The 16422-nt window shown below is 34.3% G+C and overlaps 1 protein-coding gene across 1 annotated transcript in view; it reads left to right on the top strand.

Annotated features, from left to right (window-relative positions):
• Positions 1–16422, top strand: part of atrnl1b (attractin-like 1b) — a 1075952-nt gene that overhangs the window by 151262 nt on the left and 908268 nt on the right. The window contains exons 2-4 of the mRNA XM_039775615.1: positions 6142–6225; positions 7897–8010; positions 11034–11162. Of these exons, the coding sequence (XP_039631549.1) occupies positions 6142–6225; positions 7897–8010; positions 11034–11162 (327 nt within the window). The remainder of the gene's footprint in view (positions 1–6141; positions 6226–7896; positions 8011–11033; positions 11163–16422) is intronic.

Raw genomic sequence — 16422 nt, 5'->3', positions numbered from 1 at the left:
ATGATGATGTCACAGTTCAAGGATTCAAGTATAAAAAAGCAAGAATAAAATATCTGGTATTATAACTATTCATTTGTTACTTTACCCCAGAGTAAGTTTAAGCAAATGCTATTTAATTTCAAAAACACTTTAATTTGTACTTTTAAGATTCCCTTTACAAACAACTACACACATGTACTTCTACCCGTTTCCAAACTTTCAAATTCTATTTTTATGAAATGAAAAATATTATTTTACTAAATGTGTACCTTCCATATTAATGACTTTGTATTAACCATATACAGTATTTTTAAATTATAATTAAATAATAGTAGTAAATATTTAAAAATATGAAGAGCATCTTTTTTTACAAGAAAGGAGTACATACAAATTTTAAATTAAAATATATTCACAAAAGACATGTAATTGAACTGCATTATTTGCTTTGCATTATAAATTACATTTCTGAAATGTGGTGAGAACTTGGAGTGCATTTTCCTTGGGAGCTCAATGGAGATGGTATTGGTTTTAAAATTATGGTATTGCCTAAAGGCAGTGTCAGATTTACAGTTCATCGCAACTGTTGTTGATCTTGCTACTTCTCAGTTGCCTGAGCTGTCATCTTGAACTTTTAAGCTAATAGCATTGCGTATCAAATTGCAACACTGTTTCTTAGTTTTCACACTGCTTTTAAGTTTTGTATTAGTATACAAAATGATGGTCATTTTCTAAACAATTCAGTCTAAAGAACATTGTAATAAAAACAGTAACATTACATTAAAGTAAACAAGCATTTGCAGTTTGCCCCCTTCAATATTCACAGTGCTTTAATAATTTGACTTGCTTCAAGATTGAATGCTGTAATGTCTTTAAACTCCCATAATACCAGACAACGAAGTTGGTACTTTGTTTTTAGCCATAAACATATTAAGCCTGTTTGGTCAATTACAGGGACATGGAGCCTATTTCTGCAGGAACCACACGTGAAAATGGTGCATTTTATGTAATCATTTCAGGAATAGTTATTTTATTTATATGCCAGAGAGGTGTGTGTAATGATACATTCTATGTTAGTTTTATAGGTCAAATGTACGTGCAGCTGATTAGGAAGGGCAAGTTTTCATTTGTAGGGCACGCATTGTTCAGTTTACCAATAATTGAAAACTATATCTGCTCTTTAAGCCTTCCATGTTTCAGTCAAATTAATTTTACAGATTATAGGACTGAAAGTACATTTCAATCATTTCTGTCCCAAGTCATTAGTATGGTTTTTATTTCGTGAAATATGGTTTTATGAGTATACAATTCATGTATAGTGTATCTTCTTATATAACACGCTACCGTGGCTGTCCGTTTGTCTGTCCATTATTTTAAATTGCCTGTAGCTCACAAATCGTTTCACCTATTGACCTGAAATGTGGCTGCAATTTTTGGTATGAAAATGTGCTATATAAATAAATATAGTTGTTGTTGTTATACATACAATAAAAAGAAAGTGAACAATTGCAAAAAGTTTAAGTTTAACACACATTTTAACAAAAATTTTTGATAACAGAGAGGAGTGGCAGCAACATGTGAGCACATCACACCCATCCTGCTTCGCCTTCACTGAAAATATTATTAACTAGGTGGCTCTGCCCCCTGCTCGCTTCACTCGCCCACCCCCGTGCTTGGTTTACCGGATATACAATACAATACAATTTATTTTTTGTATAGCTCGAAATCACACAAGAAGTGCCGCAATGGGCTTTAACAGGTCCTGCCTCCTGACAACCCCCAACCTTGACCCTCTAAGAAGACCAGAAAAAACTCCCAAAAATAAACCCATGTAGGGAAAGAAATCGAAGAAACCTTGGGAAAGGCAGTTCAAAGAGAGACCCCTTTCCAGGTAGGTTGGGTGTGCAGTGGGTGTCAAAAAGAAGTACAATACATAGAACAGAATAAATCCTCAATCTATACTAATAAAAGGCAAAGCCCTCACTGACTGACTGACTCACTCACTCACTGACTCATCACTAATTCTCCAAGTTCCCGTGTGGGTAGAAGGCTGAAATTTAGCAGGCTCATTCCTTACAGCTTCCTTACAAAAGTTGGGCAGGTTTCATTTCGAAATTCTATGCGTAATGGTCATAAGTGGAAGCTATTTTTCTCCATTTACTGTAATGGAGTTGAGCTCGAAAGCCGTGGGAGGCGGTGTTTCGTGTGACATCATCACGCCTCCCACGTAATCATGTGAACTAACTGTCAACTCAGTGCATAGAAAACCAGGAAGAACTCCAAAAAGCGCTGAAGAAAACATGCATTATATAATTGAGAAGGCAGCGAAACAATAAGAAGTGAGCGAGTGACATATACAACCATATTCATGAGTGCTGCTACTTCGGAAACTTCAGGGTTGCTGCTATCGTGCTGCCATCGTGCTGCCCTTCGATCTTTTTAAAGCCTGTCCAGCCACTGTCCTTTTTGCTACTTTGTGTCTCTGCTGCTTGCGTTGTGATCACTTCACCGCAATCATAAATATACACCTGACCGAATTGTGTTTTCTTTGAAATTAAACTTGTCGTTGCTTTAACTGTTGCGGGTACACAGATTCTTATATCGTATATTCCATTATTGTGTAAATCTATGTTTTGTGCATTAAATCTTGCGAATGCAAAAAGACTTTTTCTGGTCTTTTCCTTTTATTTCTGACCTCGCTTTGTCCTGCTATTTTATCATTTACACCTGGTCCTGATGATTTCCTTTTTTTTGCGCTAATGCGATCTTTTATTTGTTGACGTTTCATTTATAGCGTATTGTCTTTTATACACTTTATATGCATTGAGACACCTGTTTCTGTGTGTGCTGCGTCCCTTTACACTACTGATTTTTTTTTTTTTTTTGCCCATTCTCTTTTGTCTTCCGGTTCTTTTATTTGTCTTTCGTGATTTTAACGTGAAGATCACGTATCGTCTCCTAGTCATTCATTCCACAGGATTTTTTTTTTTTTTTATAATAGAGAAGTAACCTACAAAGCTTTAAATGACCTTGAACTGGACCTCATCAGTGACCTTCTAAATCACTATGCTCCTGTTCCGGTCCTCTGATTCTGGTATATCTTGTTGTGCCTCACACTAACCTGCGCTCTATGGGTGACAGGGCCTTCAGCTCCATAGCACCCAGACTTTGAAATGACATCCCGAAATTAATTAGATCAGCTGACTCCATTCATTCTTTTAAAAAGCAACTTAAAACTCATCTATTTAGGAAGGCTTTTAATTTAACTTAACATTCTGCCCTTTCTTTCAGTGTACCTCACTGTCCAGGTGCTCAGGATAATTTGTGTGTCTGTTATTTCACAAATTAGGTTATTTGTTTTTCTTTTAGTATTGAATGTAGTATTTGACTCTGGTTTATTGTCCTTTATTTTATGTAATGCTTTGTTATCTGTTTCATTATTCTATTCAGTAAAACATTTGCATCCAATGTTACGTATACCCTGCTGTTTTTTTTTTTTTTAAGACTCTGTGAAGCACCTTGAGCATGGGGAAAGTGCTATATAAATAAAATGTATTATTTTATTATTATAGCCCTTGGGTTTCATCACCATCCAGTTCACTGTTAGGGCGGTCATAGCAAATATCTGTTCAAATATAACTGTTTTTGTTTTTTTATATATAAAGGTTTTATTTGAAAACAAAAGATGACATTAGTGCTGTCAGATTTAATATTTCTATTTGAATATAATTCAAATTTATTTTAAAAAGATCTGACATTCGATTATCAAAGACAAGACTGTTTTACCCACATTCATTTGGCATCATGTTACTCCAGACCTGCTGTGTAAAGCTGAGTATTTTACTGCACTTTAGTGGTGTAAGTCCTTAATTAACAGAAAATGGAAACAAGCAAAAGTGTTAACTTTTTAAGATAGTGGGTTTAAATTTTAGTGACACTCTGTGTCATCTGCAAATTAGGTTGCTTTTCCAATATAAAAACAAAACTAATTATTGTACTACTCTTGTTAATGGTTAATGAGACGGCAATGATGCATGTTTTATTTTTAAATTTAAGTTTGTTTTACTGATAAGATACAAAGTTTAATAAAATATTGAATCAATTGGTATATTTTATATGTAAATATATAGGCCATTTCTAAATAATAATCATTTTATTCTTCAGTAAATCTGTTTTTTCTTTCACCATTCCTGGTAAACACTATCCCAAAGTGCTTTTCATATACAGTGTGCTCTAAAGCTTGTGGCACATGACATAACTTTGATTCAAAGTGGATGTCCAACTTGACGATGCAGTTGCTAATCTTTTTGCTTGAGGATGTTGATTACATGACTAGAAATTGCAGCAGATGACAAATTAAATGACAACATGATGACTTTCCAACACAGCTTCTCATTTTCAAAGTATTGCGAGTTTGCCCCATTTTGTAACTGCTAAATAACATGCTGCCTGAATGCGAACTTTGCCACACTCTTTGCCCCTTTTTTTCCCTACATTTTATTGTGGTATGTAGAACACAAGACATCAGACATATAGGCCTCTCTCCTATTTGCAAGGTCCAAAACACCTGCATTCCATATTCCTTGTTAACTGCATTTGTACATTTGCCTGAGTGCTTATTGGTTTTCGACTTTTGCACAAACAGGGCCTGCCTATATGACTTAAGACATTTTGTTGGGGCAAAGTGCAGACTGGTTAGAATGATTCATTAGGCATGTTAGGCTATGTGACTGGTGGTCAAGGGAGTGAGCCACACCTAACTCTGGCAGCGTTATAATATATAAAGGAACTTTGAGACTGAAAATCTCTGTAAAAGTCATATTCTGTGACAGACCTATAAACCTTTTACCAAGGTAGCCTAGAGTTAGACCATTGATTTGTTAAGTGACTTGTAGACTGTAGGGGGATTCAACAGTTGACTAAGCAACCTGTTCATTTTTAGTTCAACAATTGAAAGGGGCTATTGTCTTATATTTGCTATTTAAAACCCTTTATGATATCTTTAAATCCTGAATTTACTTCTTACCTGTGGCCTCTTGTGACCTTGAAGTGGACTAAGCATTGATGAGAAGATTACATTATGCTATTTTAGTTATTTTGTGTTATTTTAATTTCTTTCCCATGCAGATCCTGACATGCATGTACTGCAGAGGTGCTTAGTACTATGTTGCTTTTTGTGGAATTTTTGCAGGCAGTTGTGGTTGGCAGTTGTGGTTGAGCTATAAATAGTGTCTTTAAAAATTAAATAGAAACGAAGGCCCCCTGTCACCCCCCAGCACACCCAACTTTAAAAACACCTCATAAATTCTGAGACGTGTTGGACCTCATCACAGCATGTTTCTTATTATCTCACTATTTCGACATGTAGAAGTTTGTCATGGCCTTTTTTCCTTTCCTTGTTCTTTTTTTTCATCTGTAGTACTGTTTTATCTGTTTGAGTTGTTGACAGGAGCAAAGTTACATTTAATGAACTGATTATGTACAAGTGCAAAACGTGGAAAGCGTGTAATATTTCCTATTTTGCAGCCTTAAATAGTTTAGATGCCACTAATAAATGGTTAGATATTGATTAGCAGTTATTCTGAATGTCATTTTAAAGCTCGGGTATTAAGTAATAGTTCTGTTTCTTTTCCTTAAAAAATATATTAAAAGTATTGAATTTATGAAGTGGAGTACTTGTGTGATATTACATAGCAAAAACATCAATGTTAAATGAACACTTGAAGTATATGAGAGAATGATTTCTGTATGTACAGTTTAAGTTAATTTGACACTGACAGTTTCTTCTACATGTGTTTCTATGCATTCTGTGAGTAGTTCATATTAAACAACTTCTTATTCAACCATCCCTTTGTGCATTGCACTCCAAACACTCAAAACATGAAATAAATAGCTGTATGATTTTCAACTTGAGGATAATTGGTATGAATGGAAAAGGTCTCTACAAAACTATTTTAAATTCTTTTAATTAGGCAATTGTTATACCTGGCAGAAATTCAAACTAAACCACAGTTGTATTCAAGCTTTTCTGTCATGTCTTGTTCTTTTGTGCAATTCCAAATAAAATAATAAGGTTTATTTAGTTTTTGGTGCTCTATTTGTGAAAGTTAAGCCTTATTTTGTCTAAGATTGAGACTTAATTGTATTTTATTTTTCCTTCCACAGATTAACTGAGCCTTCTGGATATCTAACAGATGGACCAATTAATTATAAGTATAAAACAAAGTGTACCTGGCTAATTGAGGGATAGTAAGTACACTCTTTTTTCCCCTTTATATAATAAAGCAATGGTGATTAGATGATTTTGTTCATCTTTTCATTATATTTGCCGTATATTTATTTTTGCCTAGTGTTAATAGTGATTCAATAGTCATTTGTCAACAGTGTTGAAGAGTAATATGAGGGAGAATCAAAAAGTGAAGTCAACTTACCCTTTACTACTAGTAACTGAGCAGAAGAACATAACCATTGTATCACTTCTCCACATAGTTTACCTGCAAGTTGATGCACTTTTTGTATAATTCCACTATCTTCATTCTCTGGGAGATTAAGCTTTTCGGTTGCTTCTGAATCCAGGTTTACACTGCATTCTTAGCCTCATTATCGGAGGTGCTAGATTTTAAGTCTTGTGTGCTTATTATATTGTCTGTTACGTTTAACAGCTTTCAACATATCTTAAAGAATTGTATTAAAAAAGTGCTATCCATTACTCTTTCACAGTTTTCATTGCAGGTGCCATATATGGCATGCATGCTGGGGGCTGATGACCCCGATATACTAGGTACAGCGCCACTATTGCAGGGAAAAGGTTAGTGAACACTTGAAAATGGAAAGGAACATATTACTTTCTATTTGCTTTGTGTTTGTTTTTTAAGGCTAGTGATGCATTTCAGCTGCTACAGTTACTGAAGAAAAAATGCATTTATTTATTTATTTATTTTTCCTATTCCATTAGATAGATGGCTTTAAGTTTTGATTCTCTACTCATGTAGGGCTGTGCAAATGCTGACATTGGTGCTTTTTACTAAGCTGACTTTGTAAATGTGTTTGTCCCACAGTAGATATTTACTATCGGAAAATTAATCTTCTGTGAAAACATTGTTTAGAACACATTCTTCAACAGCTAATGTACCTCATTTAGCAGTACCTTATGGTTGTTTAGGTTGAGACTTGCAGGCAGACACATGTCACCACGTAACCAGTGATGAAATGTTTGCTTCTGGTATTGGAGAGATACTTTACATAAATTCAGTCTTATTTGCAGGAAGGTAGGACAAGTTTAATTATAACACTTGTGGGTTTGTTTACCTTCTTCCTTATGATCTTCTGCTTCTAATGAAATGTTGTGTTTAGGAAATGTTTTTGCTACTCTGGTAGGCGGGTTGGTTTGTTTGTTTGTTTGTTTGTTTTTTTTTTGTTATACAAATGACTAATTGACCACACTGAAACTTGTGGCTGCATTTATCGTTCAAACTATTCTGACAAACACTAGTGAAAGAGAACAGAATAGAGCAGTGTTGAATGTTCCAAAAGATAACTCACCATAAATATTCAGTACAGCAAATATAGACTGAATTGTCTTCAGAACAATAAGGCAAAAAAGGCATGTACACTGTAATACAGTATATGTAATGCAACATTATCCAGACTGATTAATCTAACGGGTTATGGATGTTGGAGAAAAACACATCGAATATATAGGTATATGCAGAAACTTTAGGTCTGTTAAAATTTATTTCTTTATTGAGTTAACATATTTGGCCAGATAATGTTTTTATGCATAGCTGTAAAAATGGCATGTATAATGCAGAGGGTTTTCTAGTGAGGAATCTACTTTCATTAAAAGAAGGGCTAAACAAGATTGAGTTATTTATCTTAATGTATTTATTAATTGAGATATATGTGTATTTTTTTTGGCAGTCCAAATGCTGTTTTAAGATTACGATTTAACCACTTTGCTACAGAATGTAGTTGGGACCATATGTATGTTTATGACGGTGACTCCATTTATGCACCTTTAATAGCAGTGTTCAGGTGAGTAAAATCATTAAGTGTTAGTGGAACACCACTGAAATGAAAATGTGCTTTACATTCTAATTGTTTATACTATGATAATAAAATTAATGGAATTGTTTCTTCACTGAAAAGCGTAGTACAAATACTATGCTAGTAAGGAAACTGTTATGTAGCTTGATTAGTGTTTCTTCTGTCTTTCAGACTTAATTGTAAATTCATTTTTGTATACAAAACCAGTTACCATTTAATGTCTTATAGTATATCTTTGTATTCAATTCCTAAAAGTACACTTTTCTAAGAGAATAGCTGGGAAGATGTTATCTTATTTTATACTAGCCGTAGCATACAGCGGTCTAAGAATAGGAACGGAAAATGGTGAGAAAGGAATTCAGTATAACAAAGGCTTAGGAAACCACCGTCACAGTATAACGAAAATAGCAAGGAGCGAAACCAATGCCAATGGTCGAGAGAGTACCTTCCTGTAGCAGGCTACAGAAAACATAGACATATATAAAGGATGTCCCAAAATTCACGCAAGAAGTAATTTTGATAGAGAACACAGGTTTTTAATTAAACATTGTAAATTTTTAATTGATTCATAAAGTATACAGTATAGGGTTATGTATGGAATAGCATATCAGGTAAATTGCCTCCATGGCTTTGCTGGCACATACGCACTCTTTTGTCGAAATTTTCCATGACCGTTTTGCATAAATGTGGAAGAATTTTGTTGATAACGTTCAATTTCTGCCTTCAAGGCGTGGGTGGTTGTGGGCTTGATGGCATAAACCTTAGACTTCAAAAAACCCCAAAGAAAAATGTCCAATGCCGTTAAATCGCATGATCTGGGCAGCCAATTCAGATCACTAAAACGGGAAATTAGATGACCAGGAAATGACTCATGCAGTAATTGAACTGTTTCTCGGGCAGTATGGCATGTGGCACCATCTTGTTAAAACCACACGTCCACATCCATATCTTGTAATTTAGACACAAAAAGCTGGATTATCATGTCGCGATAGCGAGCACCATTAACTGTTATTGCCTGACCAGCTGCATTTTCGAAGAAGAATGGTCCGATGATGCCTCCAGGCCAAAATCCACACCAAACAGTAACACGTTGTGGAAGCATTTGTTTCTCAACAATCGTGGATTTTCTGAACTCCAAATGCGACAATTTTGACGATTAACGAAGCCATCAAGATGAAAATGAGCCTCATCTCTGAAGATGATTTTGTTTGAAAAAGTTGAAGTTAAATCACTATTCCAACCGTATTTTGTACGAAAATTGTGAACTGTAGCTGCCAAACCATTATTTTTAAAATATTGCTCAACAATGAAAACGCGTTGTTCTTTCGTGTAGCGCTCCATTTTTAATAACCCTGAACTGTGAGCTGTCACACTGTCTTTTTTTTCGTTGGCAACACTTTACCGCACAAATGGCGCCAAATTCAAATCTTGCGTGAATTTTGGGACACCCGTTAGATAGACACTGCATTCACTGTGTTGCCCAGTCGACACGATAAGTCAGCGCGTCCGCCCTACAGCGAGTGGTAAAAGTGCCATTTAATCTAATACAGGTAGACGTGGAAACCGGGTTTTCTGATTTAAAAAAATAAATAACATTTTAAACAGTATCGTTTACATACAACAGATTTTGGCAAATCGTTTACATGCAATTATTTATATCCATTTATACACTAAATGTGTGCGTATCCCATGGTCTTAGAGTTGGTGGGCGGGGCTCTGTGAGTTGCCGATCGTGGCCGTCTGTCTTGCGTGCGGTGTAAAGTTAACGTGGCTCAGAGGTGCATGTGGACTTTTGCACAGACAAAAGCAACTGAGGCTGTGTTTGTTGAGTTGTTGCGTGCCTCAAGAGCGACGCTGGACTCGGGAGGACGGTTACAGTTGGCATGTGTGGCTCTGTTGTGCGTATCCCATGATGCGGTAAGAGGGTTAGAGTTGGCGGGCGGAGCCCTGTCTTGCTTGCACTCACTGTCTTGCGTGCCCTTAGTGAATTATATACAGTATATAGATAATGAAAAAATCTGTAAGACTTTTTATTATCTTGTGATAGGGCAGTGGTCTCAAACTCTGGTCCAGGAGGGCCACAGTGGCTGCAGGTTTTCATTCTAACCCTTTTCTTTATTGGTGACCTGTTTTTGCTGCTAATTATCTCCTTTCCCTTTCATTTTAATTGACGTTTTTTTAAGATTTGTTCCCTGGAATTTCTTCAACATTCCTTTGAATATCTTCATTTCTTTCCGTAAATAGCACCCAAACAGAAATGAAACATTAAGTGAGTGGGCCAACAAAAGACCAAATTAGTCAGGGTTTCGAACTCCAATCAATTTCACTCCAACCAGTTGCTTAATTAGGTGCCAAGTCTTCTTGTTAATTACACCCATTCTTTAATTCCATGGCTTGTTGCTGCTCTCATTGTGGAATGGCATACATATCCAAAATTGTTTAGACCTGAGCAGATCAGCATTACTTTCTTTATTTTCAGATACTGTATAATGGACACAGTTTGCCGGTCGTGTTTTGGCTCATTTTGTATCTCATTATTGTTTGACTGCTAATTTCGGTTAAAGAAGCAGTTGAAGGGTCTGAGTCTTCAAGAACAAGTCAATTAAAATGAATTCAAAAGAAGTTAATTAGCATCAAAAACAGGTCACTAATTAACAAAAGGGTTAGAATGAAAACCTGCAGCTACTGCGGCCCACCAGGACTGGAGTTTGAGACCACTGTGATAGGGTGTGAAGTTTGAACTTTTTTGCTTTTTAGATAATATAAACCCATCAGTTAAATCACAACCAAGACATTTAAGAATTTTTTCTTTTTATTTATTGTCTCTAAAAATGACCAGTTGTTTTAACCTAAATACTTTTTTAACCTAAACTTGAAAACATGTCTGACATTCTGTATCTTTTTTTATTTCAGTAAGAAAGTGTAGACAATACAAGTTTATGTAAACCTGTATTGTCCTATCCCTAATATTGCATGATTTTCACTGACTTTTTTTTTTATTCATCCCCCAGTGGGCTTATTGTTCCAGAGGTACGTGGAAATGAGACTGTACCAGAGGTAGTTACGACGTCTGGCTATGCATTGTTGCACTTTTTTAGCGACGCTGCCTATAATTTAACAGGGTTCAACATTTTTTACTCGTAAGTATTTCTTAACTAAATCTCTTGACAATTTCAGAACTCTTGCCACTGATATTAAAACATATTGTCAAGTTTAATATCTGAAGTCAGTATGATTTATATTTCTCAAAATTTGTTAACTTAGTAAATCTCTTCCAGTTTTGATAGTACTTTTTAGTACTTATTATTTTTTTGTTTTCTGACTTTTTCTTACAGCCATTTTATTCTTGTGTGTTTGTATTAGGCCGGATATTGAATTGGTATCAGTGCAGTTATAATGTAGTATCCCAGCTGCCACCCTTATTGCTTCAGTAACTCATTACTTTTGCCTATGTTGTTCATTGGCTGTTAATCCCCTGTCTTAAGATACACAAACTCATTTTCATTTGGAATAACCTATTTACAACTCTACATACAATAATAACACCTTTATAGAATAACCAATAAAGTTAACCAGAACTCTCCTGTTTTTTTATGTAATTGTTATTTTAATGTGTTTAATAACTCATTAGAATTAATATTCATTAACATTTTGCTTCTAATCTCCTACAGAATCATTTAATTGAATTGGTTAGCTAATGTTTACAAGTTGGGGCTCATTTTATTGACTGCAAATTCGTTTCAAAGTTTAAAACTTTAGTCATGTAAACTATAATTTTTCTTTTTTTTTTGTAACGAAATTTATGATAAGTTTTATTCAGTGGTCAACAGAATATCATCCCTCATATTTCAGAGAGTTGCAGTTTGATTTATATTGGTATTTCAGCTAAAATTCTGTGTTTAGTAAGTGCCATGTTATTTCTTATGGGCATAACTCTTAATGCATTTTTTTTTTTATATATGAGTTTCAAACACCATCTCAAAACACTTGACATTAAAAAAATGTTACATTTTATAATGGATGTTTGATAAATTTCTGCTATGCTGACATTTGTGCAGGAACTTAGATTTCACATGAAATTCTAGTTGTTTCCATTCTGGTAACTTAGCTTTTTAACCACAATGTCTTAAAACTGTAAATTGTAATTTCCTCTAATCCCAGCCAAAAAAAGAAGCCTGTTTCTTCTTTGACTATCTGGCAGATTGCAGAATGACATATACTGTATCATTTTTACTTTTTGTTTTTTTATTTTGACATAAATTCATTTGGATTTTCAGCTGGAATTTATCGAATAAGACCATCTATATTTGGATTTTTGTGGCATCGGCCTTTTTTCTTTATATTTTGCTGTATGCATAGCCTAAGAGTATTTCTTTCAGGTTTATTAAATTAGATCCGTTCCCAATGGAAAATGGGCACCAACACAAACAAATGAGCAACATAAAATAAAGCAGCATGGGTAATATAGAAAACACTCAGAATTTATCCATGTGTTCCGAAAAATGTATTCCACTTTGGCAAAGAACACATTTCTTGAACACCAGGGAATTTTAAAATGGCAGTGGAGAGCAACTGATTCCTTTAAGTATTTTTGAATTGCTGCTTAGAAAAGATGTAATGTGTATAATCTTTGATTTCAATCTAAAAAAAAAGCATTGCATCCAGTTAATGTCACATAATTACCCACTTAAAGCCTGTTTTTATTAATTTTTTGGCTATGTATTTTATCTAGAATAAGTAGTTACCGCACACCTTGTGTTTTAGTATTACACATTATGTTTTAAATTGGCAAGGAATGACACACATTTTCACTTTCAACTAACTATAAATCATTCGATTATATACTGTATATTTTATTAAACCCCAAGAGAAAATTCTTCTATGCATTGTATTTTTGTTGTGTGTATTTTGAAATTCTATACCTGGTTCATATTTTAATGCTGTGCTTCTTTTGTCTTCGTTAACCAATAACATTTCTGTATTTCCAGAAACACATATAATAGCATGTGTTCAGTTCTTAATTTCAGAAATGTACAGCAGATAGTTGTATATTCTCATAGAGCCATTCAGTTCTATCATTAGGGCATTATAATACCAGGATCAAAAGAATAAAGTAACCATTCTGTGCATATCTTGATTTCCTTTGCTGTATTATGTTTTAAAAAAGAATTTAATTACTGCTATTCAAATGCCAATTTTGCTGTGTACTGGGAAAGTTTTCCCCATTTTTCACTGCCATTGCATTACTTAAAGGAAAGAAGGATATATTTTGTTATATTATTCCCCTGCCTTGACGTGAGTGTTAGTCTTTTAAATTGTAGAAGTTGTACCTTTTTCAGCATTAGCTTAAGTGAAGTGTGGTGCCTGTTACTGCAAATATCTGTTCAGGGTGGATTTTTCATTTTTGCCCTGTAATGTGGAGGAAATATTGTGGATTTTTTCCTTCAAATACTTTTTTTCCTTTGATAATTGCCAATACAAGATGCAAAATGCTGTACTTAAAGCATTTATTTTAACTTAATCATTTAATGGAACAGTATATATAAACAGCAAGTGTAGCAAAATTGTGAATGACAAAGTATACATCTAGAGTAAATTATGCAAACAAGTCTGCATTGTATATTTGAGAAATCTCATTTATGAGCACTTTTGTGCAAAAAGAATTAAAACTGCACACATTTTCAGAGAAGAAAAATACCTAAAATTACAAAAAGGACATGTCTCACTCAGCAGACTTATAGGAGTCCATGACTGGATTTGTGAGTTCCAGGCGCACTTACATGAAGATGTACAACTTGGCTTGATTTTTGAAAGGTCTCTAAATAATTGGAGTCTTGTCACTTTTGAGTTAAATATACTTCCTGGGGACATAAGGGAAACTTCCAGGTGCTTCAGGTATTTTGAAAATCTTATTGTTTCCAGGTTCAACTTTTATTTTATTTCCCTTTGTTTCACCCAAATTTAACCTCTACTCCCCTTTCAGTTAATAAAAAAAATACACATTAAAAGACAGTATGCTATATATAATCTTATTATACTGTACATTTTTCATTGATCCTTTTTGTTAGTCCATTAAGTCCAAGTGGTGAATGTTCTCTAACCCCTGAACTCATAGCAGTCATACATCTACCTTACTAAGTAGGGAATGGCTTTCAGGAATACAAAGCAATCTGCCATCTTCATTTCATCAAAGATCCTATGATTGAAGATGTATGAGAGAGCGACACTGTTGCAGACAGTAAGTGAGAAGAATTGCAGAAGCCTTCCTTAGATCACAAAGTATTTGCAAATGTCAATAATCTGTGTCAGATCTTTACAAACAGACTATATCAGTTCTTCTGGGTAGAAAGCAGTGCTCTTCAACTTTCTCTGTGACCAAATCCAAAATCTAGCAGATCATAGCTAGGTGTGTGTGAGAAATGAACAATTTTTTCATACTTTTTTTTTCGTTATGCACTAGAAAGAATATTCTTAACACTCAAAGAAAAAAGTAAAAAACTATTATCTTAAATTGACATCATGAACATAGGAGTCAAATATGAAGTAATATTAAATATGCCAGAGGTGGCCTGTAGGTATTATGCTTCATCCTTTTATGTTGGATTATAGATCTATAGGTTATAGATCAGTTGTTTTCATGTTGAAAATAGTTATAAATTTAAATTTTAAGTTTGTTTGTTGTCCGGCATAGTTACATCTGCTACAATGTATTACACTAAAGTTAAATGTAATTATGAATGACTGTTTGCTGAGTGATTGTGTTTGGATGTAACTCGATTCAGTATGTGACACTCGTCATTGTTCGGAAGTCTATTAGTCTGTTGTTACACATGTATTTAAAGTCATCTTTGAAATGAATTCTTAGCATTAATATGTTATCCTTCTTGGAGCAAATTGTACTTTTATTCATAGAGAAAAAAAGTTCACTATTTTGTTGCATCCTTTCCACATGCATTACAGATTTTCTGTACTTATGATTTATAACCTATGCGAGTGCCTTGACTCTGTCAAAATAACAACCAAATGAAGTGGTGAACAGTGGGCTCAGGCTTGATGTTTCGTCTATATTTTTCTGCTGTTTTGATGCCCAAGATTTTTTTTTGTGCATCTTTATTTTGTGTAGGACTTTGGATGCTTAGCAGTTCTGATATGAACACAATTGCAACATTTTTCTTCCTTCATCAATCACCTCATTTTAAAGGGTTTTTCACTGAAGGGAGTCGGGGGAGTGTCAGCATCCTTTTGTTAGAAATGACTGCACTGCGGAAGTCTTTGTTAAGGTACTCAAATGGCAATCTTGATATTGACTTATTGATCTTTGTGGACTTGCCCTGAGGAAGTCACCTGTAAAGCTGGAAATTCTTAAGGAGTTCACTGGCCTATTCTATTGATGTCTCCATTGGGAACAAACCTCTTTATAATTTGTTCGTTTATAACAAGATTGTTGAGGCAGTACTGTGCATTTTCAGTTACATTTAATTGTGAATTTTTACTTTGGTTCAGGTTTATTTTTTTATTATTTGTATTTTTTACTTCAACCTTTTGAATCATTACATTACCAGGGTTATAAATACAAATTCAGTTATGTAGTGTGTTAATATAAGTTGTAGTTCATTGAATTTTTAAAACTAAGGATCAAAATAATAAATAGAACTACTGTATAGACATAACCTTCAAGGATGCATAATGTTTCAGGTAGAGTTTTAATTTAATAATTTTGACAGTTAATTTATTTACTTATTTGATAACGAATGAAGGCTTTTTGGTACACATTCTATTTTTTTCGTTTATGTAATGATTTGATAGCAAATAAATACTTTAATCATTAATTAGAGTGCTAATGTTTCTGCCCATGCTCTTCCACCGATACATCCACTAAAGGCTATTAATTATCTCATATACACAAAAAAGCCAAATTATATCAGTTCAAAAAACTTGTCAAATTTAATTGTCCCTCTGTGTTTATAGCAAGTGTTTTTACTTCTAATCAGATGTGTTTAATGCTGCGTTCCCTAGTCACATTTGAAGGCTTTATTTCCTATCTCTCTCTCTATCTATCGCTATCTATCTCTATCTATCTAGCCTAAGCATGCATATATTTTCTCACACACAGTCTTCTCAAGATTTCAGAGCCCAAATACAGCCTTGCATGCACATCAGTGGAAGCAGCTTAAAAAAAAGCAGAGTACAAGACTGCAAAAGTCAGTAAAGGGAAGTCTGACATTTCGCAGTCATTTTCAATTGTTATCGATGGTGATGTCATTCAAATGCAGTTTGCTTACTGCAATAAATGTGCTAACATGCAGTGGATACAAGTCAGGCACCTCAAGTTTAAAGTGCCACAGGTATGCAGCAGCAAATGATCAAACTAAACTGACATTCTTGCCAAACCTGTCAAAC

The sequence above is a fragment of the Polypterus senegalus genome, chromosome 1 (assembly GCF_016835505.1).
Source record: "Polypterus senegalus isolate Bchr_013 chromosome 1, ASM1683550v1, whole genome shotgun sequence".
NCBI lineage: Eukaryota > Metazoa > Chordata > Cladistia > Polypteriformes > Polypteridae > Polypterus > Polypterus senegalus.
Note: the sequence above shows the minus strand (reverse complement) of the source record. Positions and strands in the feature narration are given on the sequence as shown.